The 18,643-nt window shown below is 37.5% G+C and overlaps 1 protein-coding gene across 1 annotated transcript in view; it reads right to left on the reverse strand.

Moving 5' to 3' along the window:
- LOC124168953 (dynein axonemal heavy chain 7) overlaps positions 1-18,643 on the reverse strand; it is a 133,320-nt gene that overhangs the window by 51,165 nt on the left and 63,512 nt on the right. Inside the window, exons 31-36 of the mRNA XM_046547370.1 lie at positions 16,151-16,405; positions 12,945-13,103; positions 9,274-9,503; positions 8,180-8,360; positions 7,561-7,788; positions 7,252-7,480 (exon numbers count right to left, since the gene is read on the reverse strand). Coding sequence (XP_046403326.1) covers positions 7,252-7,480; positions 7,561-7,788; positions 8,180-8,360; positions 9,274-9,503; positions 12,945-13,103; positions 16,151-16,405 — 1,282 coding nt within the window. The remainder of the gene's footprint in view (positions 1-7,251; positions 7,481-7,560; positions 7,789-8,179; positions 8,361-9,273; positions 9,504-12,944; positions 13,104-16,150; positions 16,406-18,643) is intronic.

Consider the following 18,643-nt stretch of genomic DNA (forward strand, 5'->3'; position numbering starts at 1 on the left):
ACTAGTATCACATAACAAAAATTTGCATGCCAGTGATAAAATTAGTGAAGGGAAAATCCATGGTTCATGACCTGGGTTCCTGATGCATAATGAGTAGGGACATAGCTTATTTTATTTTTGAGCTTGTTTTTTACGGTAAATAGTGCAAAGCTCCTCAATAAATACAACTCAAACTTTGCTCATATTTGGGACTTGTAGCCATGCATTTAGGCCCCTTTCAGACGGGATGGCTTTTCGCCGGCTGCCGTCCACGGCACGGCACCATGACTTTAAATAACCATAGGTCGCTATGGGTGTCTTCAGACGAGTCGAATCGCGCAGTGGACGGCACGGCACCGTGGACGGCCGCCGTGGTATCCACTGCTCCCATTTCAATCCGGCCCGGCGTACGCCGTCCACAGCGTGAAATAAACACTGTGGTGTATTGGACTGTTCAGACGCGTCGACTTCTGCCGTCCGCCGTGTAGTCCTATGGAATTCAGAGTAGCGTGACCAGCGAAGAAATACGGACATGAATAATATTTCATCGTTCCCATATTTTAAATTGGCCGAAAAAATGGACAAATATGGTAAGTATATAAGTATTCCACTAATGCCGAACACGCACAGATAATTACAAAGAAAGTTAATATATCAGCAACATAGATAAACATTTTATAATAGTTTAAATTATTATTTTAAAATTCACACCTAACCATGATAATGACTTAAGAACTAGTGAATGAATGTCGCTGATGGTCGTGCCGATTGCTTGCCGTAGTGTTCTCTGTATCTGTATTTCTAGGCACGCCGTATCATGAACGGCGACCGGCGGAAAGTCGTCTCGTCTGAAAGCTGCCTAAATTTCACGGCGCGGAGCCGTGGACGGCGGCCGGCAAAAAGCCGTCCCGTCTGAAAGGGGCCTTACATATACACTCCCTTTACTCATTGAAAAGAATAAAAAACTATTGAACAAATAAAAATTAAAAATTTTTCATAAAATTTGGAAGAGAGGACCCCACCCCCCTTTTCTCTTCCACTGAAAACATCCCCTTGAAAAGATCTAATACCTTCCCCTCAAAATGAACTCCTTCCCCAATTTTCTGGCTACAGCCAACACTGAGTGCATGTGCTCATTATTTGATAATGGCTAAATTTTTTAAATATTACTCTGGATGTTACTACATATCCAAGCTCCATATTCAATGACAGCAGAAAATATTTTCCACTCATCACTATAGATACAACCATTAATGACAGGAAAGATAAATTAAATCTCCCAAGAACTTGCAGCCAGAGAAATAGCAGCCAGCAATATTTAACAATTCACGTTGTTCCCACAACTGTTGAGGTAAAAGTGCTCTGGAATTACATTTCATGCATCATTCCATTAGCATCTTGTTTTGAAAATTAGAACAGAATAAATCATAATTTCCTAGCTACACTACCAGTTCAGGATGCACTTTACATTCATTTGAATGTGAAAACATTCCAGCCATCACGCGTCATCAGCTATCCCAAAACTCCCAGATACCTATTACTCTGTTATACACATGCATAATATGGAGTCACTATCTCAGAAGGATACATTGGGTATTCAAGTAAGTATATTGCAGATAGCTGTAACTAGAGTGACCAGTTAGGGGATTGCGAAAGATTTTGAGATAAATGAGGATACAGCCAGGACCCAGCACAAAAATTAAAGGTGATACTGAAAAAGAGCTATCAATGGACTTCAACTGAACAACATGATGGTGATGTATGTGAGGCCTTTTCCACTGGCTGTCAGAACAATCTTATATAAGATACAATCATTGGCATAACAACTGCTCAACTTCTATAATCCATGAATTTACTCAAACATTTACATAATAAATAACACATATCATGAGTGCTTTCATGTCTAAATTGCATGATATTTATTTTTGAAAACGTCAACTCGATTCAGATAACAAACATAGGCCCATAGTGGAAATGCAAGCCAAATTTAAACCGCACATCTTACGCACAAAATAACTGTAGATAATTAACCAAATATTTTTCAACAACAAATAAGCATAGTGTACATATTAAAGAAATGTAAACTTTCTTATGATGAATAGACTGAAAATTACACTAGCTAAAAAAATAAATTTTGAGCACAGCATAGATTTCACCAATATCCTATGCTATCCTCAATATACTCTCACAGTACTCAAAATCCTACAACTCCAGAGCTGGATGGGACTGAATTCTCAAATTACTGTGAATGCAGAGCAAAGTGCCAACAATTACTGTGCTGATACCAAAAAGTGGTAGAGATAATTGGTATTATTTGACTATGTATTTACATCCATGAAAATAGAATGATTAAAGTAATGGAAATAACATAAAATTATGAAAAGAAATAAATGCATTCATAAGTAATGCATAAAAATAAAGACAACACATAAGCCAAAGCAAACCATTTGACCAATTGAAAGCTTACATACCATATGCTCCTTTTGACAGGAAAATGTGTAAAAAAAACATTTGTTAAATATTAGAACATACATTTAAAGTTACCATGTATATGGATATTCATATGCATAATTAACAATGGAGCCTGTACATAACAAATGCAAGGGGGCCAGAGGTTTACTTCGTAATAACCAAACTTTGTCAAATGTGAGCCCACTCCTGTAAACTCTGAATTGAACTTCAAACAATGCTTTCGGTAATATTATCGCAGGAATTATTTTATACCCTTGCCCAGGAAAAGAAATTATTAGGAAATTCTTTTTTTCATTTAAATAGCACACAAACTGCCATAAAAAATGACTCCATTCGAATTCTGACCTCAATTTCGATGGCCTCCCGAATCAGTTGTGGATGATAAAAATATGCTTTTTTTAATCATGCTTGTGTAATATGTACATAACCCTCGAGGGTAAACAGCACCTTAATTTGCCAATCATTTAAACACATGTAAGAGATTGTGCGGAAGTACATTAGAATTTTGCTGATATGGCATGAAACTTTGAATTGTACAGAATTTTTTAGAGTATCAGTAAGAAAAGATGAAGATTCACTATGATTGGTCACTAAGCAGAGGATTTCTGTTATCAGTACAGTGATTTTGCTGTAACAACATCTTTTTACGGCTGTTTACCCGGGGTCTGTGCAGAGTCCTTGCTCCCTTACCTAAGGTTAATTGTGAAATAACTGTGATTTTCCCAACAAATGAACTTCCACAAAGTTGAGCCAGAGACTATAGAGATTATGTGATTATCCTACATGGCAATAGCTGATGAGGTCTTGATCGATCTATATTCCCAAATATAAATTAAAAGATTGAAATACATATTGCCAGACAGCATTTAGCAAAGAGTAACATAGCTCCAGATTTCCATTAGCCAAAAATCTATTTAAGGGCACCGATCTAACTACCACAGTGTGGCACTTTCCACTTTCATCGCTACATCCTAACATAAGAAAAGATGGAGGGGGTCTCACCACAATGTAAGTCTCTGTGCTTAAGACATCACCCATTTGCAACAAGCTAGCGATAGGGTAGGGGGGACCTAACTCCCTCTCCTAATCTCATTTGTCTGCCCCGTCTCTTCACCTCTGCACCTCGTCTGCCCCTATGCCCATTCCCCTCCCACTGATGACTTGATGACTGGGCCTAACAAAAGAAGAATACAAAATGGGAGTGCCTATAGAGTACTCAAGGCCATTACATTGCTATGTAATGACTGCCTTAAATTGTAGTTGATACAGCATAGATCTTTTATCTTTAGTGAAAAAACAGATAATACAGAACAAAATAGTTAATGTTTGCTCAGCAGTTCATTGCCCTCAAGAGATATTTGACATAATACCGAGCTTTTACTGTGGAAGAAACTTTTTGGCATTGCTATATCCGATTTATTTTCATGTAAAACATAGGGCGCTTGGCAGTATGAAGACTATCACTCGCTACAACACCATTCTTGCAATATGCCATACTCGCTAGTTGCTGTAATGGGCTTCCAAGGTAATCAAATTTATTCCTTTGAGTTATGTTTTCCAAACCAGGGGCCTAAGTCTGTAACTTCGTTTTCTCCCGAGTTGGGAGAAAAGAGACTCGTGAAGCTCCAGTTTCATCCAACTGAAGTCTGTAACGGTAACGGAGAAAACTTTCTCCCAGTAACGGAGACTCTGACTCTCCTGGAGAGTATCTTTCTCCCGACTGAAGTCCGTAACGCGATTTGGAGACTCTGACGCGCCCTGGACGGGAGCTTGGGAGTCACCCGCCCGGGACCCGGCGATTCATTTTCTCCATAGGAGAAACGAGGAAAATACCAATGGCGGACCGTTGTGGGCGATCGTACTGCAGTTCTAATTGTATTCTAATATGGTTTTTTACGTATTTGTGACAAAATAGAACACGAAAATGCATTCTTCAAGTTAGGCAGGCAACTTATGTAGTGTAATTTGTGACAAGAATATAAATTTTTGTATGGCTGCATTTGCAAGGAAACTACGTGCAGTGAACTTTCATTGTGCCTCTAGTATAAGTGAACAAAATTTGTGTCCTTAGTGTACCCCTTAGTGAATTGATTGCACATAGACGATGAAGTAAAGAGTGAAGTGTGTTGTGAATGTAACATCTTCGACGAAATTATTTCGCACGTATATAATTTAGGCTACGAATCAACTGTATACATTACGATGAAAGGTATCTAACTATGTATTGCGAAGGGGATATGTTTCATATTTGAACTAGTCTTACTTTAGGGATACATCGAACGCCTGTTAATTTTCATTCGTTTGTTCGCTTCTAAGTTCTGTTTGATTTTATTACGTATTGCATCTATTTCCAATTCCCGTTGTGAGATGTGAGGTTTTGGCAATGTTTACATTTCACGCATTTCGTTGTGTTGTTGTTTGTTTTTGTTTTGGTCATGTTACGGTGAGAGTGATAGTGAAATTCGAAGTTTGTTGGTGTTACAATAACTGGTTTAGCAATTTGTTTCAACCTATTCATTTAATTGTCTTCGCAATGTTAATGTGAAATAACGTAATCTGATTCTAAGTCGTTAGTGATGAGTAGGAAGTGAGGTGTAAAGAATCCTTTCGAACTTCAAGGAGTGCAAATTCTTTTAGTGTGTGCAAAGTGATTGGAAAACCGATTATCATGTTTTATTAGTGTTACATAATGGTGTTTTATATTTATTGTGAGCCAAGATATTTATTGAAACAGTTGATTCCGAATATAATGATTATAAGTATTAAAAAGATAGAAATGTGTGCGTTGTAGTGCTGTATGTGATATGATGAGCAATAAATATGTACAAGTAAGGGTAATTTTGCTTTGTTTTCTCTATATATACCTCGAGTAAACCATTTTCCCCATGTTTTCGCTATTCTACGCTGTCAGTCTTTGAAATTTTTAAAAGTAGCGAGGCAGGTTGTTGTGTTTCCTAAACTATAACATTTTGGGAGATTGTAACATATGTTACTAATTGCTCGCACGTAGGTATTTGCAAGAATAAATATGTACCATTCACACATTTATCTTAACGTTATTTTCTTTACGATTCTTTTCTGCATAGTAAAGTTTTTCAATTTTCTTTTTCCACTCCCACATTGTGTATTTCAGCTTTTCGAGGATAAATGCATGTAATACTGACGTTGATAGTTATGTTTTTCCATACTCATCATGCATTCACCAATGAAAGTAAGCATCCGAAGTGCAAAAAAATATGCCATATATATCATCAATGAATACAGCGGCCGTTTGTATACAAGATTACCGACATCTAAAACATAAAAATGCTTTGGTGTTACGCATTAGTCTCTCCTTTTTCAATGGTATAATATACTCTTTTGTGTGTACTAATGAACAAATATATCTGCGATGGATTTAAATCGATTTATCCACTATCAATTATAATTTCGATGCATCAATTTCTTTTATTTGAAAGTTTAACTTTAATGATGAACGAGTAGCCCTTATTACAGGTGAGAATCGTTTGATTTCCCTCTCGTTTTTTTATTTGAAACAAAGCTTTTCTATTGGTTCTTCACGGTATCGCCGGCTTCGGATTCAATATTTTTCATACCTACCTGCCGTTACTGTCCGATACCGAGAATTAGAGTTTTCTCCGGTAGCGGCCAGGAACTGATGTTCTCTCCGCCAAGTTACGGACTACAGTCGGGAGAAAACTACGGGAGAGTACAGAGTCTCCGGAGAAAGGAGAATTCAAGTTACGGACTTAGGCCCCAGGATATCAAGAGGTCTGCCTAACAGGCAAGATGTCCAACCTCAGAAATTGTGTAATGTGACGTAACAAATGGTAATGAGAAAACTACGCAAAGGACATGTCAGATGCAACTGGAAGTAGCAAAGTAGCACTATAGAGGGCTTCAGGAGCATGAGATTCACCTATGTATGTACGAACTTAGGTCGCAATCCATGCAGCCGTATGGAAACGCATAGCAAACAAACAAACATGCATCCTCTTCATAGGGAAAAAGTTTCCTATGCATATGCAGAGATAGATATCTTCTAGTGAGACCAACTTCATTATTAGCAGGACTCATTTCACTATTCTTTCATTAAAAACAGGATTTTTTACATGAAAAAGTCTATTTTTGGAATGGCTTTCACTTCGTTAAAAGCTGGATTTTGTTGTAAGCAGGTTTGTTATATATGGACTCCATTGTAATATAGCGGAACTTCAGTTGAATGATGCTCCAAATCCAAAGAAAAAACATCAGCTTGGTTATGCTTTATGTCTTGTACACTTGGGAAAGTCATACAACTGAAGATCGTACAATTGAGAGTTACTTTTCATAGAAATGCAAGTATTTACAGCAGGCAAACCCACTTTCATCGTACAACCAAAAGAGAGCATGACTACTGAAGGTCATTCCACTGACATTCCACTATAAAATTTAATACCAACAAAAATACTACGAAAAGGACACTGCCAGCAAAATCATTTCTTGAATGATAAATATTCCCCTAATAGAATAAAATATCAGAATAGAAAATCAGACTAAAAAAAGAACATAAAATTCCAGTACAGATTTGGATTAGAATCGATATAATCCAATACTGACATTAGATACTAATAAAAACTTCATCGACATATTGTTTTAGGTATAAAAATTGAAAATATGCATTCAAAATATCTAAAGGATTGCATGGCTACAAAACTAAACAATTCCAGTTCATAGTTTCAGAGGAACTTCTCTGGGAAATAGCATTCTATTAAACAAGACTGAAACATGAAAATAGGAATTAGCTATGTAGTACATTACCTTCAGCAGCAGTTGAAGCAGATTTAATTTTATGTGGATCAAATTCTGGATCATTTAGTATTCTCTCACTCAACTGTTTCATTACTTTAGGAGGAATATTATCCTTGTCAAAATGTATTAGCCCATCGAGAAATTTGATGTCACCAAGAATTCTCTTTGAAGGGCCCCAGAAATCTTCAACCATTTTCCCACTTCCAGAGGGATCAGGTATGCGATCAGGTTTAGTTTCCTTCAATTAGAAAGCAATATTTAACCTGGTTGAATCACATTTCTGTGAATAGAAACCAGAATAAGATGTTTCTATCCTACCTTTAGAATGCAAACTGCCTCCATAACAAGTTTAATCCCTTTCGGAGGATTCTTCATTGTCTTGATGATGGTGATATCAGCTGGTGTCAAAGTATTCAACGCGGCTAGAGCAGATTCCATAATTGGCATGGCCTCTGCTAAATCTGCATCACATTCATCTTTAATACCCTGAGCCACTTGGGCCTTTTCTTTAGCAACCTCTTCATCAGCCTTTACATTCTTTTCTACCTACAGATTTGAACATGGAAAAGGGTTGATATAAGGTTATTGACGGGGTAAAGTACCTATTTTTTTTATTGACAATTAATTGCCTAAGTATCAAATGCAGAATTTTTCAGACTATGGAAACAAATTTAATGAAAAAAGCTTCAAGTTTGATCCTACATGTGATGCAACCAGTACAAAAAACTTGTATGCACATCTGGTTGCAATGAGACAACAACAACAGCTATGTTTCTCATCAAGAAAAGAATTTGAATATCATTCACAAAAACACAATGGTAATTGGTCAAAATGGGAAGGACTACTGGGACAAAAATTGAGGGAATTTCTTAACACATGTCAGCGTATTATAAAGAGCCAGGATTTTGTTCTTTCAAATGAATTATGTATTACTCACTTCAGCGACTTGTTTTGATTCTGATTCAACTTTAGTCATCATCTCTTCCACTTGATTGGAGGCAACAATCAACTGAGGTTGTAGTTCCTTCAACTCCTTTTCCATTTCTGCAACCTGACTAGCGGCACTTTCTAACTTCTCAATACCAACCTCATATCGTCTTTTAGAAGCCATTACTTCACTAGGCAATTTAAAGAATATACAATGAAAGATTAAGGTAAATAATATTGAAAATACCAACAGGTATAATTAAACATAAAGGAATGCCATACAAAGATGTTTTTAGTACCGCAAACAACAAAAATATGTAATACTAACTGCAACCAATAAGTGGTAGCCACGTTGACATCTTAAACAAAAGCACTACCAGAACAAAGGATTTGTGCGTATGAGTAGATTTATGCAGTCGCATAAACTGGTACTAATAAGCACTATGGGTTAATTGCAGTGAAAAATCATTTGACATGATCAGAATGAACCCAGACCTATATCCACTATAGGCCAGGTATTTTACTATTAAATTGTCCTGTCATCTTACTCAGCCAATTTAATAGAAGTTTGACACAGCAAGGTACCATTTAGACCTCAATTTCATGTTGCAGGGTGGGAGACGTGTTTGTAATCAAGAAATCATAATCCAAGGAGTAAACACAACATTGTTATGTTTCAGTGTTAGTGAATTTACAAGGCGTTGCATGAAAAAATGACTTTGTGACTTAATATGCAATCATGCACACAGGTGCAAAGCTGTATGCATATATGTACATAATAATATTTTTTTAGAATTAAATCATTTGACCATGAAATGAGCGTGGATCTTCCACTTACTGATAAGGTATGCTTCCAGTTACACCACCCAGTTAGCTCTGCTCCCAAGCTCTAGACTACTTACAAAGCCACATTTGCAAATTTTTACGACCAGCTTACATGCTGAGTTAACCCTTAATGAGTTTCAACAAACGGATGAGTTTGATTTTGCCATTATTGTCCACAACTTGGGACCTAAGGATGGGACTTAAGACAAAACCATGCAAAAACAGACAATTAACCTTGAAACCAGCAAATAATAAACAGAAATGCAAATAAAAACCAACCCCCTCTTTTTGAATAGAAGTTCCTTGAACGTAGAAATAAGTTCTAAGTAGCATGTTGGAGTAACATAAGATTTCCTTCGTAACTTCAAATAGAATTCATGGGTCAGCTCTTGCGTTGATGTATGGAAAGCTTGGCACATAACAATGCAACCACTCCGCTCTGCTTCTGTTAATTCTACCTCGGAAAGAAATTTTGTCGCGACAGCAACCAAAGCATCTTCCGGCCAAGCCTAAAATAAGGAAAAATGGAAAATGAACAAAGTTGGATAAAAGTGTGAAATTAAAATAATATTAGAAGATTCCTTGGCAGAGTAGCTCCCATATAATTAAATGGCTTTGAGCAATACAAAAAGCGCCTTTTAATTGCCAGCTCACAGAGGTACTGCAGACGATTAATATTGCACCCACTACCATAATTAATGACCAAAGAAGTCCATCAAAGTTATACTGGTAATTCCAAAAAAAATCAACTAACATTTGTCCATTAAGTTCTCAGATTTAGATTATAATTCTGAATGGATCCATTTTCACATGAAACTAAATACCCTAAGACCATGTTGTGAATTAAACAAAAATATTTCGTCTTTTATGTGCATGAATTTCTCCAAATTTTTGCAAAAATTAGCGACTTGAATCATGTAAACCCTTCTTTTTCTGCATAATTGTCGTAAAGCCAAGATTTATGGCTTAAATTAATAATTAATGTAAGAAATTAAATGCATAAAAAAATGATAAAATGTCACTCATTATTTTAGTTATAGGTACTTAAATTTAAGAAAAAAATTGCTGATTGACTTTTCTCAACTACTCCATTGCAGCATTAACCCAAACTCATATTCTGTAAGGCAGATATGCCTTATTGTTCCTAAAATAAAATTTAGTGGCCACTCATCATTATCTAATATAGTCATGATTATGACAAAATCATCATTAAATATCATGATGACAGGTCCCAGAATAAAAGCACTCATTTTATTTCTATAGGTGGACCAAATTTTTTTTGGAAGATTTAGCGTAAAAAATTGAGAAAATGTCATTCCCTATTAGTTTTACATTTACATGTTTAGTAAATTGTTTAATTGCTTCTATAATACATCTTTTAAAACTTATACTCATAAGGAACATTAAGAAAGTGGAACAGTCCGATTTCAATGCAACTTGGCAGTGGGAAAATTCCACAGAGAAAAAAATCATCCACCTTGACTGGGATCGAACTCTGATCTCCCGATATCCGGTCGAGTGAGAGCTTTATACAGTTAAGCTACTGAGGTATCTTGCCTCTCCGTGGACCATACTGACTGATACATATAACTTGGCAGGCTCAGAGATAGGCAACTGATGGACAATGCAATTCATAAATTTTTCTGCCCTGGAGACCCACCAGTAGAGATATTAGCAATCAACATTTTTGTTGTGTTCACCATCTCTACGAGCAATATTGAAGGACTTAAAAATTATTGTTTTGTAGAAATTTGCTGTCTTTTTCCTGTACACAGATGAGGAGAGGAGATAGGAGCTTCCCTATGATGATATCAAGGGCTGAATTGTGTACAGTGAGTCCTCGTTCTACGTCACCCCGTTTAACGTCATTTCGAGATAACGTCACGAAAATTTTGAGACCGTCATTCGTTTATCGCACCTTCGCTTCGCGATAACGTCAAGGCTTTTAAATTTCGCGTGAGAAAAAAACGCGAAGCGGCGGGCATTGCAGGTTGTTCGTTTTGTGGGCGGTAATACAGTCAGTCTAAACGAAGTGTAAAATGGTGTGTTTATTGTTAATTGCGATTACGGTTTTAGCAAATTTTCTGCAAAATGAATTCTTAGGTAGGTGCGCAAGGTTTTACTAGACATAATGGTTTTCAGGAACCTTAAAAGTGATTTCAAGGAATTTTTCCTTGTAGAACTCAGAGTTTTTGTCGTCACTTTTTTCGCCGTGTTCACAATAATTTTGGTTCCTGTAACTGCGACGATGTTTCAGCGATGATGATGCCCAGGCGACGCTTGACTGGGTGACCACCATAGCGAAGCCGAAAAGCAAATGTGGGAAGATACAAAAATGGAGAAGGATTTACGTCAGTGCTGCTATTGTCGTCGATGAAGACAGGAACTCGTATTTATGCCGTAGCTTGGCATTCCCATCGTAAAAAATGCCCCAGATATGATATGCTAAAATTTTTTCGCATAGGAATTGTGAGGTCTAGGAGCCGATATTCACTTTTTACATTGTTTCTTATGGGATATTATGTTTCGATTAACGTCATTTCGTTTATCGTCACATTATTCAGGAACGGTAAGTGACGTTAAACGAGGACTCACTGTATTATAGTCTGTGTACCGTAGGGTGGTGCACGGGCCCACCAGCTACCTGAGCCAGTCCGCGTACCGTGAGCGCCGGGGGACGAAAGGACCAACCATAAAAACTCTTTGGGACCAACTCAGGTAGCCGGCAGGCCCGTGCACCACCCTATGGTATACAGACTATGGCATTTGATGGGATTGAACTTTGCACAACTGATTCAACCATTTTTATCCGTGGAAGCTCTGCTATGAATCACAAAATTTACTCCTCATCGACTTCAATGTGTTTTAATTTTTGAAATTCAGGAGCCACATAGAACTCCCACCAAAAGGATAAGTGACCTCTGCCTTTTCACTCTCATTGTATAGGTTATTTTGGCAGCGATAGGTTGAGATAAAGTCTCTTCTTTCATTGGTTCACTCGCCAGTCCTTCATTGAACCCTGATGATAGAATTCAGATTGTTGCCCCATCCCAATGAGTGAATGATGAAACTTTTGCTCCATGGCGTCCCACAGCAACTGGAGGCTAAGAATGACTCTCCCACACAGCATTGTAGCTTGCTGAGACATTGAACTGAGTTTTGCAGGTTGCATTTTTTAAACTTTTGATCGCTAATAGCTCAACTCATGGGTTGCAAGGGCACATAAAATTTCAAAAAGTTATTGTCCCACTGTGATCTACAAGTACCGTATATGTCTGAATATAGTCCCCCCTTTTTTTCCAAAAATGCCTGTGGTAAAAGTAAAGGGGGGGACTAATTTTCAATTGCATTTTTTAAACTTTTCGCGAAACTGAAGCCTCAAAATGAGGGGGGGGACTATATTCAGAGGGGGACTATATTCGGAGAAACATGGTATGTCAAGTTTATCAAAATCTGGATGTTACACTTTGTTACCGCTCTTTTTAACACTAACTGTTACAATAAACTACGTATAAATCATGGTTCCATGAGAACATGGTGGAAAACAAGGAATTAAATGATTAAAAGTACTTTTTTATCAAAAGTGTAAAGGAATTAAAATGTGAATAAAATTTACAAAATTCCCCATTTTGCAAAACAGACACAGGGTATTTAGTTTTAGGAAAATATTTATAAATTGTCATCATAATTGGACACCCTAAGGGACAAGTGTTTGTAGATTTGAGGTGGAATGACCCATAAGGTTTCTTCACCATAATCTAATCACTAATACAAGTAATACACATAAATTAGTTAGATCTTGTCTATACAGCATTATAATTGTACATATAAAATATGTATTCAAGAATGTAAGCAGAAAAACTAATTTTTTGCTCAGGTGGAGCATTTCTACCACTCCAGATAAATAAAAGTTTAAGATCTTAGGATGGAAAGGGATATATTATGCCAACCTGAAACCAATTGATAGTGCAGCAGTTGACAAGGGCAGGAAACATTCTTAGGCGATTTCTGAATTCACTTCCAATTGGGCTCATAGCAAGGACAACATGAAGCTGCTCTTTCACAGAGTTCACAAACAAATTAAACAATGCCAAGGGGGAACCATCAGTCTGTGGAAATAAATCAACATGATAAGAAAACATTCTTAAACACAATGTGGCTACTCAAAGTAAATCCCACTTCAAATGTATCATTTTGACGACAGTGAATTTAAAAAATATGTGTTATAGGTAATTGAACATCTACGGCCGTTTAACAGTCGAAAGAAAATAAATTCCCCAAGGCCGTTCTCTTTGCTGGGCAAAAAGGTGGTGGGGTGGGAATTTGGAAGGATGACCAAAGAAAATGACAAAAATATAAAACTAGGAAAATCAGGCTCACACTCACGCACCACGAGGATTTGCTCAGAGGAACATATTTCCGTGTAGGTCTCAATCACACACTCACTCAGGTTTGCAAAGCTTTCGCTTACACCAGTGACCCACTCACACCAAAGAAATAAACAAAAATATAAAACTAGGACAACCACGCTCACACTCACCCACCACCCCGATTTGCTCAGAGGAACAAATTTTCGCGTCAATCTCAATCACACATACACACTCAGGATTGCAAAGCTACTGCTTACGCCAGTACGCAAGAAATTTGTTCCTGAGATTGGGATAAAAATTAATAACACTTAATATCAAATCAGTCTCCTTAGGTACCAAAGTCAAAAACTCTCTTCCGTAAGAGTTTAATTAATAGTAAAGATGGGTCGGTTCCACTACCCGGTTCTCGGTTCTGCTGGTTCTTGGCCATTTGAACCGATCGCGTAAAGCCGGTACTTTGGAACTGCCGCGGAACAAATCAGTCTCCTTAGGTACCAAAGTCAAAAACTCTCTTCCATAAGAGTTTAATTAATAGTAAAGATGGGTCGGTTCCGCTACCCGGTTCTCGGTACTGCTGGTTCTTAGCCATTTGAACCGGTATCCAGAACCGATTGCGTAAAGCCGGTACTTTAGAACTGCCTCGGAACAGGGGTGAGGATTTGAGTTTGGTGCCCAAATCTGAAATATTCCACAGCGTATTCAAGGCCAAAAAGTGAAAAAAAAAATTAAAAATGCATACATATATTACTTTCTGACTGCATGGCGTCCACGTTTTTTTCTTTTGAGAGTTGGTCGCTAACATGCGCACTTACGGATTCGTCAGTTTGTCGCTCTCGCCAATCTTGTAACATTTCCATAGCTGTGGCCGCTTTCAAACGAGTTGACTTCAGCCTGCTACCATCCATGGCACTGTGCCGTTCTTTCAACTTACCATAGGTATCTATGTCAAACAAGTCAATTTGCGCCGTTGACGGCATGGCGCCCATTTCAATCTGGCCCAACAATCTATGGCATGAAATACAGACAAAGCAACATTGAGGCCACTATTAGACAAAATGACTTTTCCCCAGCCGCCATTCATGTGAAATTCAGGAGGCTTTCAGATGAGACAGCTCTCTGCAACGCCGTGTGCCGTGCCCTAAACGGCGGCCGACGGAAAATCGTTACATCTTGGTGGTCTTATGATTGAATTGTACACATACTGTAATTCTTTGACGAACGAGCAAGATGCGTTCCGAGAGCTTGTTCGTAAGTTGATAAACCTATGCAAGGCATCAAAAAGTGTGGTTATCCTGCAAAATGCAACACTGCAATACAACTTTTGCATTAACTCACGGCCATCAGCCGTTTATCCATGGTGTCACTGTACTAGCGTGTTGAGCAGTTTATTGTTGAGGTTATAAAAACTATGACAGTGAAGCATCAGAATAAGTTGTCAATTAAAGCAACAATTTAAGTGCATCACAGAATACAGAATAGGTATATTTTGAACCAACACACAAGTTACAACAAATTAACGGATGATGTCACCAGAAGTTGGGGGAATTTCACTATTGATCCTGCTGCTATACTAACTATTTATGCAGTATGTAAACTGTGCTCCAAGCATATTTTACGCGACCCTTCAAAATCAACATCGACCGCTACTGTTATTAATGAATGCCTGTTCAGTACCGCAGCCGATATTTCTACCAACAAAAGAATAGATTAGCCCCTGATTGGGTGAATATGTTGAATTTTTAAAATCAAAACCTGGAGAAAGAACCAGTGGCTGCCTGATGTAGTGTGACAAATTGGTCGATAATGCAGTCTTTAACTGCGTGATATTTAAACTTTTTTACTTGGCAAATAAAATTATGGAGTCGATCTTGAGTTTTTTTACAGAGCTTTCCAGCTAATTCACATCTTTAGTGAAATTATTTTCATTCACTTCTTGCGGTTGTTCACCTAAATTTGCCATTAATTTAGATAATATAAGAGTTCATACTTGGAACTGAATATCAAGAACCGAGAACCAATGGGGGAGAACTGGACTGGTACTGAAAACCAAAAAAATTTAGGCACCGACTCATCCTTAATTAAAAGCATTCACTTATATTTCCTTTTGCAAAACACAGTTGGCGCATAACATATTTACTGGATATATTGACTCAACTTAACAAAATTAATAGTGATGTAATTGAGTGAGGCAATAACTTATAAAAAAAGATGCCTTTGTATACGTAATAATATTCACTAACCACTAGTAAGTACAAAAAAGTCTGAATCAGTAGGGCCTCAATTCTATGGGCCCAAAGTTTTGGAGGGTACATAGGGAGACTTCTTTTCCCTATCTACCTGTTGTGGACCACCACTGCTAGTACCACCCATAGGCCCCCATGTGAGTTACATGAATTGTGTGGAAAATGAATGAATAAAATTTTGAACTTTTAAATAATTTTTATTATTATTATTATTATTATTATTATTATTATAAAACAACTATCAATGAGAATGATGATGAATACATAAACCTCAAGTAAACTCAGTGAATTTTTTCCACACGCAATTTAACAAAATTTTGGAAAGCCCTCTCCCTCACTAGGTAGCTGCCAAATTCATCACAGCTGACCATCAGTGAAATCCACCAAAGTGGACACCAAATACTCTGCAAGAATTGCTGAGCTTTCCAGCCCCATTGAATATTAAACAAAAACAGCTCCCATTAGCCTGGTGATGAGAGTGATAAAAAGGAAAAATATAATCTTCACCCATTCCATTGAAAATGAAAATATATTTGTAAATACCTGTTGTGATTTATCTTTTTGCCGATCCTTCTGTCTCATCTTGTCAATGATTTCCTGTTTTTCTTCTGCATTATATAAGTTGGGAATTTCTCCTGAATTTAGTAAGTTATGAATGTCCTCCACAAATGATTCATCTTTGATTTGTGAATCAGTAAAGAGAAAAACAGTGTGCTGATCCAGTGAACTTGTTTTTTTCAGAAGGCTCTTCATATCTTCCCGCCACTCATTCACCCCATACAACTTGCTCATTTCAACCTGAAGGTAACAATTTCTAACATTAATAAATATCATTAATTTACACACTAAATACATTTTCTGGAGCACTTCCACTTAACAGAAACCAGAAACGCAGAATTTTCTTCTGGGGGGGGGAGGGTCACCAGGGTCTCAAAGGTCTTCTCATATTTGGGATTAAAAACTGCATGCAACAATAGGATGGTTTCCTATTTTTTTAATTGCCTAAATCGAAAGATTATTACTCCTGGAGTACGTATTTCATGCTTTTACATTTTTAAATGATGACATCTATTTCGCATGATTAAATGAAAAGGGAAAATTTTCAAGTGCACGACAACGCAACGGCAAAGTGTGAATGCTGGGAAAAGCCCATGTGACGTCATTCTGGTTCCAGCTGCCATCGTGTGAGGCCACCTTGGTGCGAGGTTATGAGAGCCGCTACGATGCAGGCTGCTAGCAGGTAGCAGAGTACCCTGCTAGCAGGTAGCGCTTGGCTTAAATAAGAATTATTAATACCCTATCAAACAAAGGAAACTTTCCAACCATAGGCAATTTTAATAAGTGTTTATGAAGAGATGTTTCCATGAGCTCTGTGCCACATGCATGAATTGGTAATCTTAGATGATGTAAAACTCCTGACTACTCGTATAGCATCTAGGTCCCTGTGACGACACATGGAGTGGCATCGCATGGGTGCCAATCTGGCCTTTTTCAAAAGAGGTTAAAAATGACCATTTACATTTGTCTAAACTGGGATTTCTAAAACCAAAAAACGTCATTTTTGCCATCTTTGGTTATCGGGGGAACTGACTACCACGTAAACAGTCCACCCATCCAGCCTTCAAGGTCATCAGGGAGCGGAGGCCCAGTTGCATATGAATAGTATCAACACGTAAAAGGGCCTGATAGAGAGTCTCAAACACAATGGCTTCATTCCTTCCAAGCAGCAGTAGGCCCTCTGTGTCTCAGGAATACAGTGTGGCAGTTGTTCAGCAGTATAAGGTGATGGCAAAAAATAGGAATGAGATAGAAAAGTAAAGAAGTTATCAAGGAAAAGTATAAACCAAGAAGTAAAATTGATAAGTGATAACTAGCTTTGAAAATAAAGTGTTAAAGTGATATTGCACATAAGTTTAAGCTTATGACCTCAACAGTCTGCACTATAATTCTGAATAAAGACGAGTTTAAAACGTTAGTGACATCACCCGCACCAACTTCAGCCAAGCAGTCAACACGTATGCAATGTAAGTTGCTGGATAAAATGGAAAGACTTCTAATCACCTGGATTAATAATAAATGGTTGAATGATGTTCCTCTATCACAGGCAGTTATTTGTGCAAAAGCTGTGGCTTTATTTGAATCCATAAAAGAAGATGAGGTGGTATTTTCTCCAAGACATTTAGTGGATGCTCCAGTTGGTTCCAGAATTTTACACTTCGAGCTGGTATTTTAGTGCTACGATATCAGGTGAATCTGTAAGTGCTGATAGCATAGGCGCCACAACATTTTCTGATGAACTCCAATCTGTGATTGAGAGTGGGTCCTTTCCTCCTCTACTAGTTTTTAATGTCAACGAGACGGAATTGTTATAGAAGAGAATGCAATCTTGTTCATTCATTTTCAGGAAAGAAAAACTTGAGTTAGGTTTCAAGGCAATGAAGACCATTTCACGTCGCTGCTTATGATGCTACAGCCTCGCGGGACTGCAAATTAAATTATGATTTATCATTCACAAACTCCTAAAGCAATGAATTGGTATTCAAAGTAGCATTCGTCTGTCATTTGGATGACCAACAAATGGGCCTGGGTGACACAAGAATTGTTTTTAGACTGGTTTTAAAATTTGTCGACTGCATTACGTGACAATGCATTATGTGAACCCCTGAGATAGCATGCATTTTATCCTGGATGCCAGGCCACCTGCTCAAAATGTAGGAATTTCAGAAGCCCGTACAAAAATTTATTTCAACGAGAATAAACATCTTTTAATGCGTGCCTACTATCTTTAAAGATATTTTAAATGATAAATGTTCACATAAATAAGGTCTTCTATGGTTATTAATAGGAATATATATGGTTTACAGGAAATTCGAAACCCAACACTTTTGCTACCGGGAACACATCCGTATCTTCCTAATGTTAAAATGCTCTCATGTAATGCAAATTCATATAGTGCAAAGACCCCAAGGAATGCATCCCTTGCACTAAACGAGGCATGGGCGTACTCTTAATTTCAAAGTAAAATTTATTAATATT

This window comes from Ischnura elegans, chromosome 12 (genome assembly GCF_921293095.1).
Source record: "Ischnura elegans chromosome 12, ioIscEleg1.1, whole genome shotgun sequence".
Lineage (NCBI taxonomy): Eukaryota > Metazoa > Arthropoda > Insecta > Odonata > Coenagrionidae > Ischnura > Ischnura elegans.